Source organism: Mustela nivalis (genome assembly GCF_964662115.1).
Source record: "Mustela nivalis genome assembly, chromosome: 8".
NCBI classification, from domain to species: domain Eukaryota; kingdom Metazoa; phylum Chordata; class Mammalia; order Carnivora; family Mustelidae; genus Mustela; species Mustela nivalis.
Genome location: NC_139027.1, coordinates 19672749 through 19697704, shown reverse-complemented (window position 1 = coordinate 19697704; position 24956 = coordinate 19672749). Strand labels below are relative to the sequence as shown.

The window sequence follows — 24956 nt, the reverse complement described above, 5'->3', positions numbered from 1 at the left end:
GACATCCCCATTGAAATAAATTTACTTCCATGGAGCAATGGGGGAAAAGGTGTTATTCTAAAGTAGGACCCTGGGGTGCTTGGGTGTCTGCCTTTGGCGCAGGTCATGGTCTCAGAGTCCCAGAACTGAGCCCTGCATTGGGCTCTCTGCTCAGCGGGGAGTCTGCTTCCCCCTCTCTGCCTTCCTCTCTGCCTGCCTGTGATCTCTCTCTGTCAAATAAATAAAACTTTGAAAAAAAATAATAAAGTAGCACCCTCTTTACATTCCTTGCTGTCTCGTAGTTGACTAAGACTGTGAGAAGTTAACAAATGAGTAAAAGCAAATCTGCCCCCAAGCCCAGAGAACCACCCTTTACCTCCAGTAAAAAAACAAGGCAAACTATTCAATATTTTCTCAGTTTATTAACGTTAACAGGGTACTTATACATCTAAACATTTACTGTAAGTTGTCAGTAACATTTAACTCTGAATTATCTTTTCATAATTTTTTTAGGCACATTGGTTTGTAACTTATAGAAAACACTCATCTTTAGGTCACAAACAGGAAAGAGTATAATTTGCAAATGTTACAAAGATGATTCCAAATCTCAGCCAACCTCTTTCCCAAATTGCAACCACTCTTAGTATTTAATGAAAATAGAGATGAAAAACAATTGCTTAAATGTTACCACTGTGTGACTCTGGTGACTAAGAAATCCCTGAAAGAGCAGTAAGCCATGATTACTGGAAAGCTCAGAGTGCTAGCAAGGCTTCCTTGCGAAGTATTTAACAGAAGGCCACAGACTGTGTTTCCCTAAGAGGAGCTAGGAACTATGGATGTCATTTAGTAATGCATTGGAATGGCATTGCCTAGTGCGAGTATGCACGGAAACTCCAGGTCACCTCTTCATTATCTATTATTTTGGATAAGCTTCCACAATCATAGCATGGCCCTGAAAAGGGAAACAAAGAGTTCAATTAGAGCAATGGAAGGTGAAAAATCCAGCCGGTCCCGAGGCAAAAGAGAACAATGGGAAAAGTACAGGCTATAGAGTTTGATCCCTGCTCTGCCTTTCAAGCACTGTGACCCAATGTGCAGAAGGGGGAGTGTTGCTCCTAGCATCTAACGGGTGGAGATCATGCTAAACATCCTACATCCCGGGGCGCCCGGCTAACTCAGTTGAGCGTCCGACTCTTGACTTCTGCTCAGGTCATGATCTCAGGGTGATGAGATGGAGCCCTGCTTCAGGCTCTGCACTTGCTGGGGAGTCTGCCTCTCTCTCTCTCCCTCTACCCCAGCCCCTGCTCGCTCTTGTACTCTAAAAATAAATCAGTAAATCTTAACACAAAACAAAACAAACAAAAAACCCATCCTACAACACAGAATACAACCCATCCCTCCCCAAGAATTATCTGGCCCAAAATGTTAACAAAGCCAAAGCTGAGAAACCCTACTCTGGATCCAAAATGCCCAATTCCTCCGCTAACCTCAGCCTTGTGTTGGTAGCAGGCATTCGCTCTTGATGAAACAATTGCCAAGTTTAATCTACTTCCTAAGGTGCATCATCTCCTCTCTCTGTCGCCATACTATAAATTTCTAGAAGAAAGGTACTGGGTGGTATTCTTCGTTCCTCCATAAAAGCACCCAGGATTGTACTACACTCTGTGTGCTTGAAGAACTATCAGGGAACACACACTCAAAACCACAGGACACTAACCTATGCGGACCACCCACTCTGCACAGTACAATGCACTGGTAATCTCCCCCCATTGAGCCTGGCACAGAAAGATAGGAGGGAGGGCTCCAGTCCTGACTACGGTTTCCTGCGGCTGAAGCTAAACAGACAAAAAATGCTTTTCATCATGAAGTCTGAAATGCTCCAACCTACAAATAACTGACCTCTTATTTCTTCAAAGTTTCTGAGGCAAGACATAAATAAAGGTTTTTAAGTGTAAGATATTTAAACGTTTACATATCTTATCGACTCATCTTGATTAGCAACAGAAAGTTTCTATAATCGGGATGAAAACCAAAATCTGTTTTCATCAGGGTTGGGGGGCAAAAAAGATTATAATTAGCCTGCCCTCCTTCTGGATTTTATTCCCAGAGTGAAATGCTGCAGCGGGTAGTAAGCTGTGTCTGCAGTGCAAGTAAGGTCAATGAAAGAAATCCAGAGAATACAAATTTCCCCCAAATAAACAGCAATAAGTTATCCAGAAGTAAATAAATTCTCCAATTAAGATATAGTTCAAGAAAGATAATTTACTTCTTGGAGATTTTATAGATAAGGTCTCATGGTGACTAGATAAATGAGTAAATTTTATTATAAAAGAAGAAAATATATCAAAATGTTAATGATAGTGTCTGCTGAGGGGATTATAGGTGATTCTAATTCTTTTCTATATACTTTTTGTACTTTCTATAATGACGGTGTATTCCTTTTAAAAGTAAAAAATATAAGGGCTCCTGGTTGCCTCAGTCAGTTAAGCATCCAACTCTTGATTTTGGCTTAGGTCCTGATCTCAGAGTCATGAGATAGAGTCCCACGTCAGGCTCCGTGCTCAGCACAGAGTCTGCTTAGGGTTCTCTCCCCTCTCTCTGCTCCTCCCTGCACCCCGCCTCAAATTAATAAATAAAATCTTAAATCAATAATATAAACATTACTTTAGGAATAGAAACAGCTTGGGTTTAAAAACCAACTTCCTTCCAAAATACTATCAGAATTAAAGTTGTACCCTCTTCCCCTCAAAAGAGGCTGCTTTTTTTCCTGGTTGTCTGTCATCAGAAATATTGCTCTAAGGATGTTTCAAAGTTAAATGAAACACTCTCAGATGAGCTTGTTTTGTTTCCAAGAAAATGTCTTTCCAGAAGCACCTGTGGAGCTGCTGAGACGTACCTGCCCGCCAGCTGCACAGGCAGCCACTAAGCCATACTGGCCTCCCTCTTTCCGCAGTCTGTTGGCAGCTGCCATGACCAACCGGCAGCCAGTGGCTCCAAATGGGTGTCCCAGGGACAGCGATCCACCCCAGTTGTTAAACTTCTCCAGGGGAGGTGACCCAACCTGGCTCCCACAAAACAGACACAAATATAATGAGGAGTTAACTTAAGAATCAGGCCAGGCTCTTACCAACAGGAAGGTAACAGAGACTGAGAACATGTCCAACTTAAATAACATCACATACTATTTTACTATAAAGAAAAAAATTCTAGGTCAATTCTGAAAGCCACAGACCATTTATTTTTCATCTAACATCAGAACTGGAAGAACAAAAGACAACCTAGAATTTTACTTCCATTTTTTCTAAAGATTTCCAAGAACTATTTTTCAACTGAGAAATAAATACATTTAATGAAATACAAAATTCTTCATCAGGAGAAGCCTTCCCCTTCATATTTTTATTAGCAGCTGACTAAACTCCAAATACTACAGTGCCCTGGAAGTTCAAGCCTAATTTTAATCAAACGCTTACCTTGGTTTTTCTACCCATGTAGTTTTGTGCAAACCAATCAGAATCCATGGCTTTAAAATTAGCCAAAATCTGTCCCTACAAGGGAAAAGACCTTGTTATTAATGACCCTTGCCATTAAAGTTGAGCAAATCTTTAAAGCAGTTTTTCATAAAATTTTCCTAAGGAAACATTTTGCTACTTTTCAAGGGCCTCTAAGAGACTGCCTCAGAAGGTTGTTTTCAAACTGTACCACTGGATTCCCTCCTCTTACACCTCCTCCAACAGTGTAGTCGTACTTCAAATATAAAGCTCTCCTCCCGTTTTACTCGCATTGTAAGCCATACCTCATTTCCCACACAAACACAGATTACATTTTTTTTTTTTACGAATTACATTTTTTATGGTTACAGTCCTTTGATATGTATCTTTTAAGTGACTTACTGAGAATGCCTCATGAAATTCAAAAGCATCAATATCATTCATAGTCAATCCTGCCTTTTCCAGAACTTTTGGAGTAGCATATGTTGGTCTAAAAAGAAAAAATAAGTAATACGTTAAGAATTTAATTTTCCACTTAAGAACTCCTTATTCCCCAATCTGAATTTTACATAAGGTATTATAATGCCCTTCATTTATTCACTGATTCTACTGTACAAATATTAAGTGTATATGCTAGAGTCAGGGATACAGTTAATAAACAAACAACAAAAAGAGAAGGACAAACAAAGTGAAGAACCAGAAAAACACACCGTGCAAAGGGCAGAGCACAGGAAGAGTAGCCTAGTTTGAAGGACATGATGAGGCCAGTGAGCCGAGAGCCGTGAGGGTGGGGGACACAATGTAAATATTCGGACGCTTTTACAAAAGGCTACTATAAAAACTGTGTAGCAATATGAAGAAATGCTTATGACATCTTAATGAAAAAAAGAACACAAAAGGATTATTTTTTAATCCTTTAAATCCAACACACACACACACCCCTACTCACAAACACACACCAAAAAAAAAAAAAATCCAACACACAAAACAATTATGAACTCAGAACTCAATGTACTTTATTTTCTTTTAATTATTTTGATTTAAATCTTGTTAATTAACATATAGGGCAATAGTGGTTTCTGGAGTAGAATTCAGCACTGCATGACTTCCATACAACCCCTTGTGCTCATCACATGTGCCCTCCTTGATCCCCATCGCCTGTCTAGCCCAGCCCCCGACCCGCCTCCCTCCAGAATCCCTGTTTGTTCTCTATCGGAACTTAATGTACTTTAAAATCTATATAACAAACGTGGATAAACAAATACTTTCAATTATAGGCCAAGGATATACACTGCTACCTACCCAAGTAAAAGTTGATCTTTTGGATCCTGAGACACATATACGAAATCCCTAGGTGAAAAACAAGAGGGGTTAGCTCCAGTAATAAAATAAAGAAATTGAGGCAATTTATTTGAACATGTACCTTACCTCAAATATGCCTTTGGCTTATAACCCAAGGCCAGAGCTTTTTCCTCTGCCATAATCAGCATTGCAGATGCACCATCAGTCTGAAGTATTGAGCAAAACAATAATGTTAAATGCTTCAGCCTTTCTGGAAGTCTCTGTACAACCATCTTCTATGTCGTGTTCCTAAATCTCCCAACTAATCACACCCATGCAGAGATTTTATGTAACAAACTTTCTTTCCATTTTAGCCATCATTAATTCACAATTCAAACCCACACTGATCCGTTTTTCAAGGACGAGGGTAGACGAACCTGTTCAAAAGTACCACATTATCAAAATGGACAAAGAGAACAGGTAACTTTAGAAATATGTATCGGGGTGCCTGGGTGGCTCAGTGGGTTAAAGCCTCTGCCTTCGGCTCAGGTCATGGTCTCAGGGTCCTGGGATCGAGCCCTGCATTAGGCTCTCTGCTCAGCAGGAAACCTGCTTCCTCCTCTCTCCCTGACTGCTTCTCTTGACTATTTGTAATCTCTGTCTATCAAACAAATAAATAATATCTTTAAAAGAAAAAAAAAGAAATATGTTTTCATACTAAACTTAAGCCAAAAGATTTTTTATTTTGGCAGAGAATATAAGAAATCTTATGAATTAAAACAATCTCTCATTTATTTGCTTATTTTTACATTTTATGGACTATTTTGGAGCTGCCTCCTGCCTCCAGAAGGAAACACAGACTTTGAGGTGATATGGAAGAAACGGGTGAGAACATCAGAACCATGGTCTTCCCTCCTTGGACACACCTCACATGCTTTTTCCCAACTGACAATCAAGAAGTTCAGAGATAAAGAGCTACCATTGCAAAAAAGCCCTTCACCATGACTGCAAAAGAAAGAGCTCAAAAAAATAAAAAATAAATAAAAAATTTACTATTTGAGAGTCTGTAATATCAAAACAAGTTCTACCACATTGTATAATATTTTTATAACTTAGTAACTCTGAAGAAACTAAGGAGCTACCTCAAGACAGGGGCCATAAAGCCTGGAAATAGAGAACTATACACAATAAATGGTTTACGGACATTACATTGATATAACGAGGCCCTGGGCAAAGCTGCAAGGAATGTGGGGCATTAGCACATTTCCCGTAACTCAGGTATCTGCAATGTGCTGCCTCTGATGGTTTGTGTTTCTGACTTTTCAGTGAATAAACCTGCACCGTTCGCACACCCGAAGTGAACAAGGGAGTTCGGATCTGGCAAGAGGAGAGCCCAGCCCATATGGCCCTATCATTCAGTTTGGTTTTGGAAATGATTAACCTTTCAGTCCTTCACCACTCAGGCTTAACAGGCTGGTGCACCATCCTACTGGAGCTACTCCAGGCACCTTTCCCCTAGCCTGAGAGTGGGCATTCAGCAGTCACTTAACAACATCAAAAATGTCAACACGTTCCCATGTTTCTAGACTTTGTGTCCAGGTAGGGAAGATACACTATAAAAGAAACACTGACCAGCCAGACTATATTTAGAAAGTCGTATCCCAAGGTGGTAGGAGAAAAGAAACCACATCCTATGAGCAGAAACAGAATCCATAGGGAGGTTTAACTGAGGAGCCAAAAAACAAGGAAGGATATATGCTGATCAGCAAAACAACCATAACAAAAAGTGAGGGTAAACATGTATTCCCTATGTTTATAGGAAGATACTTATAGAAACTGCTTACAGGAAAATAGCTTGAGGGCCAGTAGAAAGCATCATTTTTTTTAATAGTTTTAATTTTTTTTTTAAGATTTTTATTTATTTGACAGACAAAGATCACAAGCAGGCAGAGAGACAGGCAGAGAGAGAGGGCGAAGCAGGCTCCTCGCTGAGCAGAGAGCCTGATGTGGGGCCCGATCCTTGGACCCTGGGATCATAACCCGAGCTGAAGGCAGAGGCTTTAACCCACTGAGCTACCCAGGCGCCCCTTTTTTTAAAGATTCATGAGAGAGAGAGAGAGAGACCACAGATACCATGTAAGCATGGGGGGAGGGGTAGAGGAAGAGAGAGAATCTCAAGCAGACTCTGTAATGAGCACAGACCCTGATGCCAGGACTTGATCCTGCGATCCCGAGAACAGGACCTGAGCTGAAACTAAGAGTCAGACATTTAACCGACTGTGCCACCTAGGCGCCTGGAAGCATTATTTCCTAACAATCAGAGCTGGAAGAGGTTATCTCGTCACTCTCCCTGCCTACTTGGCACGTCTCATACCACTCCTCAAATTCATATCCCATGTTCTAGCCAAGCTTTTCCCGAAAGAAACCCTTGCTCTCATATCCCCTTGCCATTCCTTTTGCCTAGAATGCATTTAATGAATTCTTGAATTGCCTTGTACCCTTCAAGATTTACTGCTCAAATGCCAGCTCCTCTGAGGGGCCTCCTGGACTCCTGTCTGTGTGTCCTCTCTGTCAGCCTATGCTCACAGCCGCCACCGCACCTTCTCGCTGCACTACAGTCACTGTGACTAACTTGCTAACCCCACTGCCTGGCGTAGCTCAGCGGTCTTCTGAGTCTTTAAATGACTGAAAGAGAGCTTGTTGCATCAGCATGGTGGCAGGATCAAGTGGCTCCAAGGGCCTTAAAACTAGGATTCTAATTTTTTAATGACTCCATTTTAATATCTTTATAATGAGTAACTATATTTTTATGCCTCTATTCATGATACATAAAATTGATCTACTTTAGGTTTTTCTATTGAGAGTCCACAAATAGGATAGTTGGCTAGTAAACACACAGAGCACACAGTTACCAGGAAAGAAGAATTTGCAGCTGTCACGGTGCCATAGGGCTTGATGAATGCAGGTTTTAGTTTGGCCATCTGCTCCAGAGAGGAAGGACGAATGCCATTATCTTTGGTAACTGTTTCTCTTCCTGTAAAAACATGAGCTTTTTAACTCTGGGGAACTATAGACTTTATCTTTGCTAGAGAAATATGTTCTAAAAACTTTGAAAAATGAAATGTAAACCATACCTATTTACTAAAATGTCTGTTAAAGTCATCAAGATACCAAATTTAAGACTATACTTTTTTTTTTTTTTTAGATTTTATTCTTTTTAACTAATCTCTATGTCCAACAAGAGGCTCAAACTAAAGCCCTGAGATCAAGAGTCACATGCTCTATCAACTAAGCCAGGCAGGCGCCCCTAAATTATACCCTTAGGACATCTGGGAAATCTAAATGGTCTAATAAAAGAAGGATACATTACTTCCTTAAGATACTCATTCACATTTGGCTATTTTATACAGAAATCACATGAATGAAGTTTTTAAAACAGGTATATACAAAAAACCTAAAATATAGCAGGAAGACCTAAAAGCAACTCCTAGAAAAACTTCTCTTTTTAAAATGTTGACCTACTGTTACAACATAAATTGAAACTTGAGTCTGTTTTTAAGAGTGACTGTTCGGTGGGGCACCTGGGTGGCTCAGTGGGTTAAGCCGCTGCCTTCGGCTCAGGTCATGATCTCAGGGTCCTGGGATCGAGCCCCGCATCGGGCTCTCTGCTCAGCGGGGAGCCTGCTTCCTTCTCTCTCTCTGCCTGCCTCTCTGCCTACTTGTGATCTCTGTCAAATAAATAAATAAAATCTTAAAAAAAAAAAAAAAAAAAAAGAGTGACTGTTCGGCAATCAGAACCAATATACTTATTTGAAAAGTCATTTGGGGCTTTGGCAGTTTGAGAAGCAACTTAGAACTCCCCAACAAGTGGCACAAAGCATTCTCCTTCACAACGCTGAGCAAACCATCGGACCTGGCACTTTGAAGGGTACAACATCAGACAGGAGGCCTTCATCCTGTGCCTTCTTGGCCAGGCTGTGCGAGCGCAGCGCATACTCATCCTGGTCCAGTCGAGAGACAGCGAAGGCAGCGGCCAGCCGGTCTGCAGAGTGGCCCATGGTCTCACTGGTGGAGAACTCGGCCACTGCGGGGAGCTGGGAAAGGAGCCACAGAGGATCAGGTATGCCATTACCATACGTTCGCCACACCTCAGGTTGTCTGGGGAACTCGGTCAAGACCAAGGTGGGAGAAGCTTTTTGTGAGCAAGGCATCTCCGAGAAGGGCTTACAAATTAAAATTTTCTAACCACAGTCTTTTTTTTTTTTTTTTAATCTTGAGCAAATAATTACCCCTACCCTGTAATTAACAGAATCTACAACTACTAGAGCATAACTGACCCCAAGCTGTCTTACCTAATTCTAAATCTTTGCAGTGGGATGCTTTAGAAAAACATAGGTTCATGTAAGAATTCACAATCTTACCTCAGGTGATAGGAAATTCAATCTGAATTTTGAAATTAAGGATAGTCGCTGACCCAGAGTCTTGGCCTTATTGAGCTCAAGCATCATTTTCCTCATTTTCCTTGAATGACGAATAGGGACGTCAGACATTAATTCTACACCACCTGCCACGATCACATCACACTGCCCAGAAGCGATCAAACCAATACCTACAGGGCACAGGTGACACACAGATGAACATCTTTAGTAGAAATTAACAGAGCACTGGTAATTTAAACTTCTTCATCAAAAAACTGTATGACGGGGTGCCTGGGTGGCTCAGTGGGTTAAAGCCTCTGCCTTCGGATCAGGTCATGATCCCAGAGTCCTGGGATCGAGCCCCACATCGGGCTCTCTGCTCAGCGGGGAGCCTGCTTTCTCCTCTCTCTCTGCCTGCCTCTCTGACTACTTGTGATCTCTGTCTGTCAAATAAATAAATAAAATCTTAAAAAAAAAATTGTATGACAGTTACCATTATATAACATCTGTAATTAAACCTTTCATCTTTTCCCTTTTTTTTTTTAAAGATTTTTTTTTATTTGAGAGAGAGCACGCGTTTGCACGTAAGCAGGGGGAGGAGAGGAGAGAGACAGAGACTCTTCAGCAGACTCTCACTGAGCACGGAGCCTGACCTGGGGCTCAATTCCACAACCCAAAGCTCATGACCTGAGCTGAAACCAAGAGTTGGAAGCTTAACCGACAGCTGTATTACAGCTTAACCCAGGTGCCCTGCTTCTCACCTTTTGAAAGGGATTAAGATAATTTTTTTGAATGAGTAAAACTATATTCACTGCATTAGAGAAAACAAGTTTCATTCAGGCCACATGGACATGAGCTTCTGGAAATATCCATGGGACCAACCCTCAAACAAATTATATTCTATACTAGAACATTCTGAAGATTTTATAAACTCCCAGCTTCAGTTTTTGGAAAGATTTTTTTCCCCTACAATGGGAATTTCTGCTACAAGCTTGAGAAATTCTGGCTTTTGAAAAGGTAAGGCAGCCCCCTTCATCTTTATGGCCACTGGCAAGTATTCTGTTGCTTTATGCAGAAGTTGTCACAGGCTTCACAGAATAGTGACTGCTCCCAATCACTGCTTCTGGCATCATTCTGTGCCAGTCATGAGGCAGGATGCCCAAGCTGGCCTTCATGTTATTAAGAATGTCATTGTTGGGGTGCCTGGGTGGCTCAGTGGGCTGAGCAACTGCCTTCGGCTTGGGTCATGATCCTGGAGTCCCGGGATCGAGTCCCGCATTGGGCTCCCAGCTCCGAGGGGAGTCTGCTTCTCCCTCTGACCTCCTCACCTCTCATGTTCTCTCTCACTGTCTCTCTTTCAATAAATAAATAAAATCTTAAAAAAAAAAAAAAAGAATGTCATTGTTATTAAGAATGCTATTAGGATGTCATGATGACGACATCTTTCAGGTTTCCTCAATTTTCATAATAATGGCCAAAGCTGCAAAATGTCCCAGGATTTTTTGCTAAGGTCTGTTAGGAGAACTTGTAACTAATTATAAAAATGCCAGTGGTGTGAGAAGAGAGTGGAGGAAAGAGCTGTATTACAGCAGTGATTTATCACTGATGCCACAATCTTCATGGGAGAATATCACATTAGAATCACCTAACTTTAAAACCTAGCAGGTTATAAATTATTTATGCCTTAAATTCAGAAGCACCCTCCTAGAGACATACTTTACTACCTGATAATCCCTACTGTGGCCAGCCACATTACTGATGGAGTAACTAAGGAATGGCTGTGTCCCTCAAGTACGGAGAGAAAGAAAAAAGTTGAGAACTACTGTCAAAAATCAAAAATGTTCGATGCAACCCTATTTTTCTTAAAAAAAAAAAAAAAAAAGACAAATTTAGAGATCTGTTAAGAGTATTTTTCTTTTTCTTTTTTTAAAGATTTTATTTATTTATTTGTCATAGAGGGAGAAGCGAGAGCAAGCACAGGCAGACAGAGTGGCAGGCAGAGGCAGAGGGAGAAGCAGGCTTCCCACCAAGCAAGGAGCCCGATGTGGGACTCGATCCCAGGACGCTGGGATCATGACCTGAGCCGAAGGCAGCCGCTTAACAAACTGAGCCACCCAGGCGTCCCAAGAGTATTTTTCTATGGGGTGTCTGTGGCACAGTCAGTCAGGTGTCCGACTCTTGGGTTTCTGTTCAGGTTGTGATCTCAGAGTCTTGGAATCAGGCTCTGAATCGCGTTCTGTGCTCAGCGTGGAATTTGCTTGAGACTCCCCCTCTCCCTCCGCCCCTAACCGCCATGTGTTCTCTCTCTAAAATAAATAAATAAATCTTAAAAAACAGTCAAGGAGAATTAACAGGTACCTTCTGTCTTCAAGTAAACATACCTGTGGTCATGGCTTGGTTGGCAGAGATGCAGGCCATGGTGACAGTGTGAGCAGGGGTTTTGTCCGAGAAGCCAGCTCCGAGGGCAGCCTTCATGAAATACATGAATGAAATGGTCACTTCTATAGGAAGAACTACCTGGAAATGATGCTTTGAGCACCATTTCTCTCTATGGTGAATCAAGAAAGCACTGAAGTTAATACTCTAGAATAATATTTGAATAAAATTAAGCCCATCACAGAAATGGCTTACTCATTTTTCATCTAGCCATTAATTGCCAAACACGGCGAAATTCTTGATAGCTGGTGTCTAGTGTGGTAGCAGGCTACGATACTCTCTTTTTGTCACCTAATTTCTTAGCCAAGCTTTGACCCAAGCCTTCAAAAATATTAACACATAATTCAATTTTAATTTAAGTTTTCCAATGAAGTAAACCTGTTAAATACAGTTGATGGAATGATGAAACATACTGTGGAGTAGAAACCTCATGATCTCTGTTCCTACAGCTGAAAGGCTTAGTGGCAAAGCACAAGTCATCAAACCAGAAAGTGACTTCTAAAGAACTGACCACTATGAGCAAAATTCCCACTCAGGTCCCTCCCGAGTTCACTCCTCTCACTGCCAGCTGATCTCCCTCAGCGACCGTCTCATACTTCACACAGCCCACAGTAGAGCCAACATGAAGTCAAACTGGAAAACTTGCCAATACACAGGAGTTCAAGCTGATGAAAGAACCCGTGCAATACTGCCTGAGTCCCGAGTGAGCCTCTGACAAATAAGGGTGAGACCAGGTAAACAACTGGAAAAAGAGAAATCCGTCCTGGATGATGACATTTACAGGCACTTTAAAAGAGAATAATTTGATGGGTCTTGACAAGAACTGAGGAGCTCCATTAATCTTGCAAAATGGCCTCCGTCATGATGGCACAGTAAGAGTTATACATGAAATGAAGATATCTATTACTTCATTGTACTATTAATTGGGAAAATTATGATGCTAAAAAAAAAATCAACCTCTGATTCCATTTTTGCATATGTAAAGAATTAATGCATAGATACAATAAAACATGTTTATAATATTAAAGTTACACTTTAAAAATAATGCTCTCACTGCCCCCCCCCCACCAACCACCCCCCGCACTATTAACCATGAGATTCGGGCTCCCACGAGGGGAATTCTTTTTTATTGACCATTTTCTCAAACCATTTAACTGTGCTCAGAATACAAGATCTCCTGTAATTTGGTAAAAAGAAAAACATGTTTCTAAAATCTATATTAAGGAGGCTCTGTATCTTTTTTTTTTTTTAAGATTTTATTTATTTGAGAACCAGAAAGAGGACACACATGGGAAGCAGGCTCCCCACTGAGCAGGAAATCTGATGCAAGCTTGATCCCAGGACCCTGAGATCGTGACCTGGGCCAAAGTCAGATGCTTATCAAACTGAGCCTCAGACTCCAGATTTCTTCACTGATTTTTACTATCTTACACGCCCTATACACCATCATCTAGAAATTCAAGTGTGTCTCAATACTGTATATGCAACATAACCTTCCTCCGGTTTTTCTAGGTAGGTTTGATACTAGGTGCTCAGCCTACTTTGCTGAAAACTACACTCTGGCAATGGTATGTGAGCCTCTCAATGTAGACCATATTCAAAAGGAGCAAAGCAGTCAATCTCCAGAGGGCAGAGAAGGAGCACACACCAGTGGGGCAAGTGAAAAGGGCACTGAGGTCCTTACGGCCTAATCCTCACAAGGTCCTTTGTAGCACGTGTTATACCCTTGGCCCCAGCTGGCTCTCGGGCTGAAAAAGTTTTAAATAGAAGTGGTTCCTGGCGAACCTTGTCCACGCGCTTCTATTTAAAGCTTGAATAATACCTCTCAAGGCAAGCCTAGTCCCTGTTTAGTACACTAAGGGAAAAGGAGGAAGATGCCACGTTGTTAAATAGGAGAGCAGGGAAATAAACAGAGGTCTTTCAGAAAATTCAGGTTCATGGGAACTCAGCATCAGAGCCTTTAGGATTTCCTTGAACATTATTAATACAGACAACAAGTCCTTAAAAAGTTCTCCAGCTGGAGGTCACATTAGCTTTTAGGTTAAAATGCATCTGTAGAGAGACCTCTTCATAACATATTCCCCCAAGACCACCTTTCCCTGTAGCACTACAAAAATCACCCAAACTGCAAAAGACCACCTTTCCCTGAAGCACTACAAAAATCACCCAGACTGCAACGCGATACTGCAGGGGGAGGGAAGCAAATGCTGGCCGATTAATACCTGAGATGCGCGCGAGATATAGAATCTTCCGACAAAACTTAGAGAAAAACATTATGGCTTTAAGAATTAGGATAAAATAGAAATACTAAGAAAATCAAAACACTCGGTATTTACTTTTTAAGTGCTCCCATAAGAGCTTTTTTTCCCCAGAATATAAAGGTTGAAAACGTATTATGAATAGCTTGACACACTCCTAAAATTGTCATATTCAACACAGTTAGAAATGTGAAAGCCCAAAGAAAAACAAAACAAAACAAAACAAAAAAATCAAGACAGGGAGAAAAAACACCTTTCTGTTCTTCTTTCCTGCCTCTCTAATATTATACAGTTGATTCTGTGGGCTTAAGGTGTGCCAGGCCTTCAGCAATGTTAATATGTACTGTTAGGGAAAGATGTGGGGTAGACCCAGTACTTGCAGGCCTGCTCATTTTCCTTCCCCCTACCTGACAGTGATGGAAATCCTTGCCTCTACAACTATACTGAACACAGTAATATGCAGGAACAACATTAAAAATAAAGAAAATGCTTATTGGCACCCTTAAATGTGGAGTCACCTTTATCCAAATAATCATTTCCAATTTGAAACAAAGCCCAGAAGACGCGTTTGGACTGTTCACTATGAAATGCCTGTATGGACACGTCACGGAAGTTTCAAGGTCGGTTATCACCCTGGTTGCCACCAATAAACAGTACCTGGAGCTGTGCCAACTAGGGTAAAAGTAAACTCCTGTGAAATCGTTTAAGAAAACAACACCCCATGTGTCATCCAGTTAATGGGAATAAATGAATAAGCAAGGCTACCTACCTCCAACAAAAAACCACGTTACGAAATAAGTTCTTTGCACTATGTTGAAATTTTAAGTTAATTAGTAGCCATAGTAACATTACTAAAAGTCGTATTAGCCATACTTTGCTATAATCTCTATAATCCTAAGAGATAGGACAAATGAACATATATCCGAAAGCAGCTTAAATACTCGATTTGATTTATAGGATAGAATAAATATATTAGCATAGTATATGTTACTTGATTTATAGTATAACTATTTTTTTTTTAAGATTTTTAAAAAAAATTTATATATTTGACAGAGAGAGAAAGAGATCACAAGCAGGCAGAGAGGCAGGCAGAGAGAAAGGAGAGGGTGGGGGAAGCAGGCCCCCCGCTGAGCAGAAAGCCCGATGTGGGGCTCGATCCCAGGACCCTGAGATCATGACCTGAGCCAAAGGCAGAGGCCTAACCCACTGAGCCACCCAGGCGCCCTTATATTATAACTCTTAAATATTAAATAACGTTTGTTATTCAAATTGTAAAATCACAATTAAAGTCAAATATAGCTTTAATGAGAGGGCACAGTTAAGCACCTACCTTTGGCTTAGGTCACTATCTCAGGATCCTGGGATTGAGCCCCATAGCAGGCTCCTTGTTCAGTGGGGAGTTTGCTTCTTCCACTCCCTCTGCCCCTCTCCCTGCTCATGCTCTCCCTCCCCCTCTCTTTTTCTCTCTCAAATAAATAAGTTAAATAGTTAAAATATATGTATAGCCTTAATGAATTTTAATAATTTAAAAAAGTAATTCTGTTAACTAAAATTCAAGGTGATTCTCCTATCAATCTCTTCGAACAATACAGCGTTTTACTCACCTCTCTAGCCACATTGCTTGTTTTCACTTCCTGTATAACTGTGCCAAAGATGATGTAATCAACAACATCCTTTGGGACATTGGTCCGAGTCAGCAAACCCCTGAGAGTAGAAATCCAGAGCAAAAACACATTTCACACACCAAGATATTGCCAGAGGTCATCAGATAAAACACTGTACTTCTTTTAAGAGGTTAACTTTGAATTTAAAAGAATAGAGACCGTATTTTTTTCTTAATTCAACAAGAAGAAATGAATGAATAAGTGATTTAAAAAGTCAACATTTAGGGGCACAGGATGGCTCAGTCGGTTGCACACTACATGTCCGACTCTTGATTCTGGCTCAGTCTGCTTGGGATTCTTTCCCTCTGCTCCTACCCCTACCCCTGGCTCATGAACATGTCACTCTCTCTCTCTCTCTCAAAATAAATAAATAAAATCTTCTTAAAAATAAATAAGTAAAAAGTCAACACTTGGTGTTCAATTGGTAATGAGAAATTAAATAGGAAGAATCAAAAATAATCCAGAAAAAGATAAAAGATACATAAACAAAGTAACATTAGTAGAAACCTAAGTTTCAGTCAAAAGAGAAAAGAGAGATATAAAATCAAAGACAAAAAAACAAAAAAGCTATAAAATCAAAGAACTGAAGTAAAATACCAGGTATATTAAATTTAAATTTGGTGTCTCAATAGAAACACGATTCATGTGTGTCTATACACACATACACTTGTCTAGCTCTGCCCACCAACAGAAACTAGAAACAGTAACACTCCAGTTGCCAGTAGGAATAGAATGAGCGTATCTTGAACTCGGACTTTTTTGGGGGTGCAAAATGGTGGTTTTATTAAAGCATGGGGTGACCCATGGGAAGAAAGAGCTGCTGCCCCAGGGTTGAGAGAGGTGGCTGATTATATACTTGGGAGTTGGGGGGGGGGGGAGGAAAAAGGGGAGTTTCAAAAGAACTTCCATATTCTAAAGAGCACCTACTGGATATCAGAGGCAATGATATCATGATATCATTCATTGTCAAGGTTGATTCATCGTTAAGGTTGACAGATGAATGCTAAAACCACTTGGTCAAAGACTGTTGGAGAACATGGTGCTACCATATCACTTTATAGATTACTTACTAATTGCAAAAGAAAAGAGTGTACCTTTATAACCAAAAGCCCTGGCAGTGTGACCACCATGACTGAGTGGTTAGATTTAGAATCATGTACCATGTGCCTCCTCAAATGACCGAATACCACATGCTTTACCTATAAAGCATTCTTACCAAAAAACGTTTAACTTGAATCTAACCAATCCTCTAGAACTAATTTCCAGTTTACAGGAAATTCAAAAGAGAAGTTAAATATCATCAAGAAGAAACATCTAGAATATGGGACATTCTATGGGACAGGTGGCCTAGGATTTTCAAAAAGTCATTATCATATGGGGCAGGAAAGAGTTGGTAGGAGAAAGAAAAGGTTCTAAATCAAAGAGACTAAAGAGTCATATCCATTTGTAATGTGAACCTCGACTGGGTCCTGATTTGAAGGGAAAATAAAAACTACTAAGAAAAGACATTCTTGGAACAATTATGGGGGATCTGACTAGGAACTGAACATTACTAGTAATGGAATCATCATTATTGTCTTAGCCACAGTAATGACATCCCAGATAGTAGAGAAGATCCTTATTCTGAGGAAATAAACCCTGAAGTATTTTGGGCTGAAGATCTCTGCCTCAAGATGACTGCAACTTACTGCCAAAAGCTTCAAACCACATAGATACAACAAACATGGCAAAATGGTTAACAATGATTAAATCTGGGTAAGAGGTATTTAGGTTTTTTCACTGTATTATTCTCCCAATTTTATCTTACATTTGACAGTTTTTAAAAAAAAAAGTTGTGGGAAAACTTGCAAAGCACCAGTCTGGGATCATAATCAGAAATGGCGCCAACATCAGAAATAGGAAAACAAGCTGGCTATTCTTTCTTCCTTTCACCCATTCATTCATTCATTCATTCATTCGAGTAGGCTCCACACCCAACATGGGGCCTGAAGTCACAATGCTGAGATTAAAAGTCACATGTTCTACCAGCCAGGAACCCTCTTAATTTTTATTTTTGATACGCTATACTTGTAGTGTCTAAGAAAAGAGGTCAAATTCAGAGATTTGGGAGTCTTCCACATAAAAAAAAATAAATACTTAGATGAGATTCTTCTTTTAGGGAAAAGCATGCGTACAAAAAAATACTATGCTTTAAGAATAAAAATTTGCCAAATACTTTTAAGATAAAGAGGAAGAGATTCAGTTTTTTTAAAAAAGTAGAGAAGCATCATTCAGAAAAGGGAAGGAAAATCCTAAAGGCATATTAAGAAATCAAAGGAAGACAGGATCAGGTACAGCTGAGAGGTCAATGCTACAGAATACAAAAGGACCCAAGCCAGGAGAAAGACTCATGCACTTAATGCCCCCAAAGCCATGATGAAGAGAAGCTTCCAAAGTACGGTTACTGAAGAACAGTAGGAACAGAAATAATCATTACGAGATTAAGGAGATGGACAGTAAGAAAAGAGAAGCAATTGCTGCTTTCACTCATTCTTAAAGTCTGGCAGGAAGAGAAGAAAAAGAACTAGATGGGCAGAAAGGGCAACTGAAAGGTTTTCTTTCAGACTAAAAAAGACCTGTGGCTGGTTGAAGAGACTGAGGCAAGGCATCAATAAAAAATGAGATAATGCTCTACATGCTATTCCCACCACACAAATAGCCACATATTGTAGGAGTTTCCTCAAAGTCCTCATCCATCTCAATCTCAGGTAACCACACCTAATTTTATATTCTCACTTGCTTTACACAGGAATCTTTAGGTCTCGTTCTAGTCTTCTTTCTAGATAAATATCAGCTGTCTAAAATAATCACCAGATCACTAAAAAAATTTTTTACTAAAATAAAATCTCTATATATAGAGAGAGATATATTTCGGAGTAAATATATATATATAAATATGTGTGTGTGTGTATATATATATATATATATATCGTATTTACTCTGATCAGTTTATACTGGCTAGCTAGCTACAGCACTCCTTAAAGAACACTGTCATGCCAAGAGATTATTTGCCAAGACCTCAAAATAAACATTTCTGACAGCTGCGTGAATTTGTACTATACCTATGCTTGAATTTGTACTGTACCTATGGCCAGAAAAAAGCACAAATAAATCTTAAAAGGCCAGTATTTGTTTCTCACCACATAAAAGTTAGAATATCCTAGATACGGAAATTCTATTAAACACGTTGTTTTACATGTAAAACTAGAGAAAATGCTTTTAATGAAATAAGAACTAAAATAAAACTGCATTTACTTACGAAAGTGCTGCTCTAGCCAAATCATGTGGCATCAGGTCTTTATACCTGGGGAAAGAAAAGAAACAAAATAAAAGCCTAGAACTTTAATAAAAAACACATTCGTTCTATTTGAAATCCGTAGAGATAACAGCTAACACAAGCTGCTGTAAATGCCTTCATTTTGCTATCTAAGGTAGTCCATCATCTCAGATGAAGAAACAGTGTGACTACTATTTGTCTTGGGGAATGTTCTGGCAAGCCTTACCCCCTACTGAGCTGGCTAAGAATGTAACAAAGATGTGGCCCAGTATCTTACTGTTCAGCACGACATATGCTACATGCTCTTTAAAACTAAGCTCCAGGAGTGCCTGGTGGCTTAGTCCGTTGAGTAGAGTAGAGCCTTCGGCTCAGGTCATGATCTCAGAATCCTGGGATCAAGCCCCACCTCAGGCTCGCTGCTCAGCAGAGTCTGCTTCTCCCTCCCTGACCGTCCTCCCCACTTGTTTGTTTTCTCTCTCTCTAAAAATAAAATAAAAAATAAAACTAAATTCCACCTTTTAAATACTCTTTACTTTCATTTTTAAAATACATTATTTATTCTGTAATGCCCAAAGGGACTTTGGCATTTGTATTAGGGCTTTTAAAGAAACTTTCTGAAGTAATTTGAGATTTACGACAGAACTGGAAAGATAGAATGGAGTCCTGAATATCCTCTGTGTGGCTTCCCCTAATGCTAATATCTTACAGCACCATGATGCACTAGTCAACACTAAGAAATTAAACTGGCAAAATACTACTCACTAGGCTGCTAAATTTATCTGGGTCTCACCAATTTTTCTACTAATTCCTTCTTACTTGTCTGTTCCAAGACCAAATCCATGCATGTAGTGGTCATGCCTCTGTTTCCTCCAATTTGTGACAGTTTCTCAGCCTTTCTGTGTCTTTTGTGACCTTGACAATTGAAGACTAGGGCCAATGGGTCTGGGGGAAGAATACCACAGAGGAAAAGTGCCCTTCTCATTGCTTCATATCAGAATATACATGATAGTGGGCGCCTGGGTGGCTCAGTGGGTTAAGCCGCTGCCTTCGGCTCAGGTCATGATCTCAGGGTCCTGGGATCGAGTCCCGCATCGGGCTCTCTGCTCAGCAGGGAGCCTGCTTCCCTCTCTCTCTCTCTGCCTGCCTCTCCATCTACTTGTGATTTCTCTCTGTCAAATAAATAAATAAAATCTTTAAAAAAAAAAAAAAAAGAATATACATGATAGCAACATGACTTATTCCTAGTGATGATAGTCTCTGCCAGTTTTCTCCACCATCTTTCCCCTTCTGTACTCAACTTGAGTAGAGAAGGACTCACTAGTCCTGCTAAGGACTCACTAGTCCCATTATCAACTCAACGGGAGGAGAATGTAGCTCCATATCAGAGTAGAAGGAATAAAGAAGGATTTGTGGACATATATTAAAAGCATCAAAGTTATTAATGAATATTTGGGGGAAGAGAGTTTGAGGCTATGCAAAATATCCTGTTTCTCAACATCTCCCACCCACTAATTTTAGCATTCATTCGCAGATCTTGCTTGCAGCAATTACCATGGTGTTCTAATGGTGATTTATTTTCCTTGTTTCTGCTACATCTGTTAGCTGAAATTCTTTGGTAAATAAGATGTGTCCCTTCTTCCTCATGTATGGATTTATTCAATCACTTATTTATATCAGATTGGACTCATACAAATATTTATTCTTTGGGTTATGATGTAACACTCTGTCACCACCACTTACGGCATTACTTCTATAAGAAAATACTCTCTAGATTCTAAACCACATGTTTATTTATTTTTAAGATTTTATTTATTTATTTGATAGAGAGACAGCAAGAGAGGGAAAACAAGCAGGGGCAGTGGGAGAGGGAGAAGCAGGCTTCCCACTGAGCAGGGAGCCCAAAGTGGTGCTGATCCCAGGACCCTGAGATCATGACCTGAGCCGAAGCAGATGCTTAACAACTAAGCCACCCACATGCCCCTAAACCATATGTTTAAAAAAGAACGTTTACTGTTTGTGTGTTTGTGTGTGTAGATGTATACTATGTATCTTCCACAAACAATGTGCATTACACATACTGCTCTGTACCATACTCTTTATCCTTAACATATCTTCAAGATATTTCTATATTATACATGATAGGACTCACTATTTTTAGCAGATGCCTAACATTCCCCAGTGCATTTTTAAGGTAGTGACTGCTTATTCAAAATACGAACACCAAAACAACCTAAGCGGAATAAAACTATTGCTTCATTTAGTTTGAATCTAGTTACCAAAGTCTGTTATCAGCTTTTGGACAGACTGGGCCTCACCTGGGGTCAAAAAAAGAGAGGAAAAGCCTAAGGAGAATAGCAGTTTGGTTCTGGGAAATTTTTGTACACATCTAGGATCACCCTGGCTCCATTTACTTGGGGTTGTGCTATGCTGGGATTTGGACCAGCCTATCACCTGCAATTCTGATCATTTCCAGGAGGCCAAAGCAATGAATTAAAGGCCCTTGTAAATACCTGTAGGCCCACAGCCTCAGTATTCAAACTTCTGAAGAAGCACAGAAACAATGGAAGTATCTCCAGACAAAGAAAGCATATGTCTGTTGGAACCAAGGTATCTGGACCCACACTAGGTTTTCAAAATAGGGCTGGTTCAATCTAAAACTACACCAGGCTTGTTCATGAGAAAGGATGAAAAATAAATTTTTCCATATTATTTTACCACTAGCTTAACTTATTCTGTATTAATTTCATAAAAATGCTACCCATACATTAGTCCACTAACAATAGTTAGTGGACTAACTATTGTAACTGGGTTACATTTATAAAGACCAATTTTTTTTGAGAGAGAGAGAGAGAGAAAGAGAGCGAGTGAGCACACACCAGTGGGGAGGAGGATCAGAGAGAGAGGGAGAAGCAGACTCTCCACTGAGCAGGGAGCCTGATGAGGGGCTCAATTCCAGGACCCTGGGATCATGACCTGAGCCAAAGGCAGATGGCTTAACTGATTGATCCACCCAAGTACCCCTATAAAGACCACATTTGAAAGTATCTTAAAAGAAGTAAATAAAATATGTGGGGTGATGGATGTGTAAATTAATCCAACTGTAATTATTTCACAACGTATATGTATATTAAATCATGAGTTATTAAAATTAAAAAATCATGTTGTGCAATCTAAATATATACAATTCTCATTTGCCAATCATACCCGAATAAAGCTGGGAGAGGAAAAAGAGAGAAAAAGAAAAGCACCATCATTTCATACTTACGAAGTGCCAGACTGCAAGAACGGAATGCGAACACCGTCCACCACTACGATGTTCCTTATGTTGGGTTTTGCTAAGGTTTTCTTTGATTTGGTCTGGGTGGCTTTAAGATAAAGTTCAAAGAACTGTTAGTACAACTATATGAAGTCAGATGACTTTTTACATTTTTAAGGAGAGACATTCTAAGCAGAATTACATCATTCAACACCAAGTTGCATTTGCCATTTATCAAACTACTTCAATTAAAAAAACAAACAAGACAAAACAAAACCACCAAGAAACAGACTAGCATTTACAAGTTTCCAAACGACATTTAAGGTAAATACACAGATTATACCTAATGAAGAGGGTGTTCGTGCCATTAAGAAAACTGTTTCTTTCTATCAAATGTTTGGTAATCACACTGAAAACAACCAATGTGACATCTGTCTGTCATTCATGTTAGAAGTCAAAGGGGAGGGGGCACCTGGGTGGCTCAGTGGGTTAAAGTCTCTGCCTTTGGCTCAGGTCATGATGTCAGGGTCCTGGAATCAAGCCCTGCATCGGGCTCTCTGCTCAGCAGGGAGCCTGCTTCCCCCCACTCTCTGCCCACTTGTGATCCCTCTCTCTAATAAATAAATAAATAACATCTTAAAAAAAAAAAAAAAAAGTCAAAGGGGACCTGGCTGGCTCAGTCAGTAGAGCACCCAAATCTTGGACTCTGGGTTCTAAGTTCAAGCCCTGTGCTGGGTGTAGAGATTACTTAAAAAAATAAAAATCTGGGGTGCCTGGGTGGCTCAGTTGGTTAAGCATCTGCCTCCGGCTCAGGTCATGATCCCGGGGCCCTGGAATGGAGCCCCACATGGGTCTCCGCTCAGCAGAGAGTCTGCCTCTCCCTCTCCCTCCGCTGGTCCTCCTGCTGTGTTCTCATACTCTGTCAAATAGATAAATAAAATCTTTAAAAAATAAAAATAACTTAAAATATTAAAAAAAAAAACAAAAACCCGGGACACCTGGGTGGCTCAGTTGGTTGGACGACTGCCTTCGGCTCAGGTCATGATCCCGGAGTCCTGGGATCGAGTCCCGCATCGGGCTCCCAGCTCCATGGGGAGTCTGCTTCTCTCTCTGACCTTCTCCTCACTCATGTTCTCTCTCAAATAAATAAATAAAATCTTAAAAAAAAAAAAAAGTTAAAAAAAAACAAAAAACAAAAAAACCCATGTCATCTTCTATAAGTGATATGCTATGCCAGACAGGCTCTCTCTCTTAGGAATCTACACAAAAAAGCATAAAGAAAAACACTAATTAGTTGAGGCGGAAAGGATGCCATGAAGAAAAACCAGGGTACTAGCAAACTGAGGTCACTTGTAAGCCAGTTATGCAGCAGCAAAAAGCTTGAGTGAGCAGAGAAGCCAGCAGGAAGGGTGAAGGATATAAAGAGAGAAGCAGCAAAGCCGGGAAAGTGACATACTATCTGACCATGAGAAAAACAAAGGAGCCGGCCCCTAGAGCTGCTTGGTTTCTAACACTCCCCAGCTGTAGTACACTCCGGCCCTCTTATCCTTCACTTGAGTGTGTCCATTACACAATTAAAGACACTTGGCTTTGTGACCTCCCTACATTCAGAGGACAGAGAGAAGATGTGGGACAAAAGGTAAACTTGAGAGGGAGGCAGCAGGAGAGTCAGGAGAGAACAGTGCGTGACAGCAAAAGCAGGAGAGTATCAGGGAGCACAAGATGGTCAAGTGTTTCAATCCTTAAGGAGAACGAGGATTGCAAAGAAGCTACTGAATTAAAAGATCCGCAGATTACTCGGACTGACCTTGGAGAGAATGAAGCACTAAGGGGAAGTCAGATGACATGCCATCATGTCATTCCACTGAGCTCATGTCCCTTTTATACACTTAGAGATAAAGTTCAAATCCTATCTCTTCCAATGAATTCCCTGCTTTACTAGTTCCACCTTAACCATCCCAAAGAATTTCCCCTTTCTCAGCATGTAATAAGATGAGCAAGTCCCCAAGCCCTCACACTGCTCATTTGCTCATTCAGCATCCTTGCCTTTATTCATGTACCCTCTCATCTGAGTGGCCTCTTCTGTCCGTCTAATTCCTACTTATCCTGCAAGGCCTGGTGCACATTCCACCTCCTAGTAAAGCCTTCCCTGATTAACTACAGTTACCTGTGGTTCTAGCCTCTGACATTCTGTGGCAACGTCTGGAGCAAAAATTAGCTATTCTAAACAATATAGCATATTATAAAGTAATTAAACTAATATTACAAGCCAAATTTAAAAATAGTATTCATTATTCATTATGTATTGAACCACCACCCAAAGGACTCCCATTCTGTTTCTCGTGCACAATGGTTCCTACCCACATCAGAATTTTCTCAAAGGCTCCTTTTTATGTATCCCACAGCATAGGGGCACACAATAACAATGTACTCTCAGAATCTGAGTTGCGAGTTAAACTATCTGGGTTCTAGTCCCTGCCCTGCCAAAACTTTATTATTTGCTGGACTAGATGACCCCCTCCCAACTAGTTCCCCAGTCACCCACATTTTGGAAATAGGTCCTCTTGTATATGCTCATTAACAGAGAAGCCTATTACTAATTGCAAATTTAAACCAAAGCCTAGGATTCTATGGCTGATATACATTCTGTATTTTACACATATAATTGAAGTCAAAGCAGATAAAATATGTGTCATGTATTATTTCAGTGGTGTGTGTATGTATATGGTATGTTTATACACATAGATACATAACAAATAGAGATATAACCATTGAATCGGTCAAAATTTCCATCAGACAGTTAAGTCCCATCTAAAGACTGAAAACATCAATAAATTCTGTATCCTTCTATTCTAAACCC

General features: G+C 40.2%; 1 protein-coding gene across 1 annotated transcript in view; it reads right to left on the bottom strand.

The window, feature by feature from the left end:
* Nucleotides 1–381: 381 nt before the first annotated feature.
* HADHB (hydroxyacyl-CoA dehydrogenase trifunctional multienzyme complex subunit beta) overlaps nucleotides 382–24956 on the bottom strand; it is a 33634-nt gene continuing 9059 nt past the window's right edge. The window contains exons 4-16 of the mRNA XM_082745134.1: nucleotides 22106–22205; nucleotides 18823–18867; nucleotides 15465–15564; nucleotides 11548–11635; nucleotides 9170–9357; nucleotides 8662–8842; nucleotides 7661–7782; nucleotides 4896–4975; nucleotides 4770–4817; nucleotides 3870–3957; nucleotides 3450–3524; nucleotides 2876–3040; nucleotides 382–931 (exon numbers count right to left, since the gene is read on the bottom strand). Of these exons, the coding sequence (XP_082601260.1) occupies nucleotides 896–931; nucleotides 2876–3040; nucleotides 3450–3524; nucleotides 3870–3957; nucleotides 4770–4817; nucleotides 4896–4975; nucleotides 7661–7782; nucleotides 8662–8842; nucleotides 9170–9357; nucleotides 11548–11635; nucleotides 15465–15564; nucleotides 18823–18867; nucleotides 22106–22205 (1316 nt within the window). The 3' untranslated portion in view covers nucleotides 382–895. The remainder of the gene's footprint in view (nucleotides 932–2875; nucleotides 3041–3449; nucleotides 3525–3869; nucleotides 3958–4769; nucleotides 4818–4895; nucleotides 4976–7660; nucleotides 7783–8661; nucleotides 8843–9169; nucleotides 9358–11547; nucleotides 11636–15464; nucleotides 15565–18822; nucleotides 18868–22105; nucleotides 22206–24956) is intronic.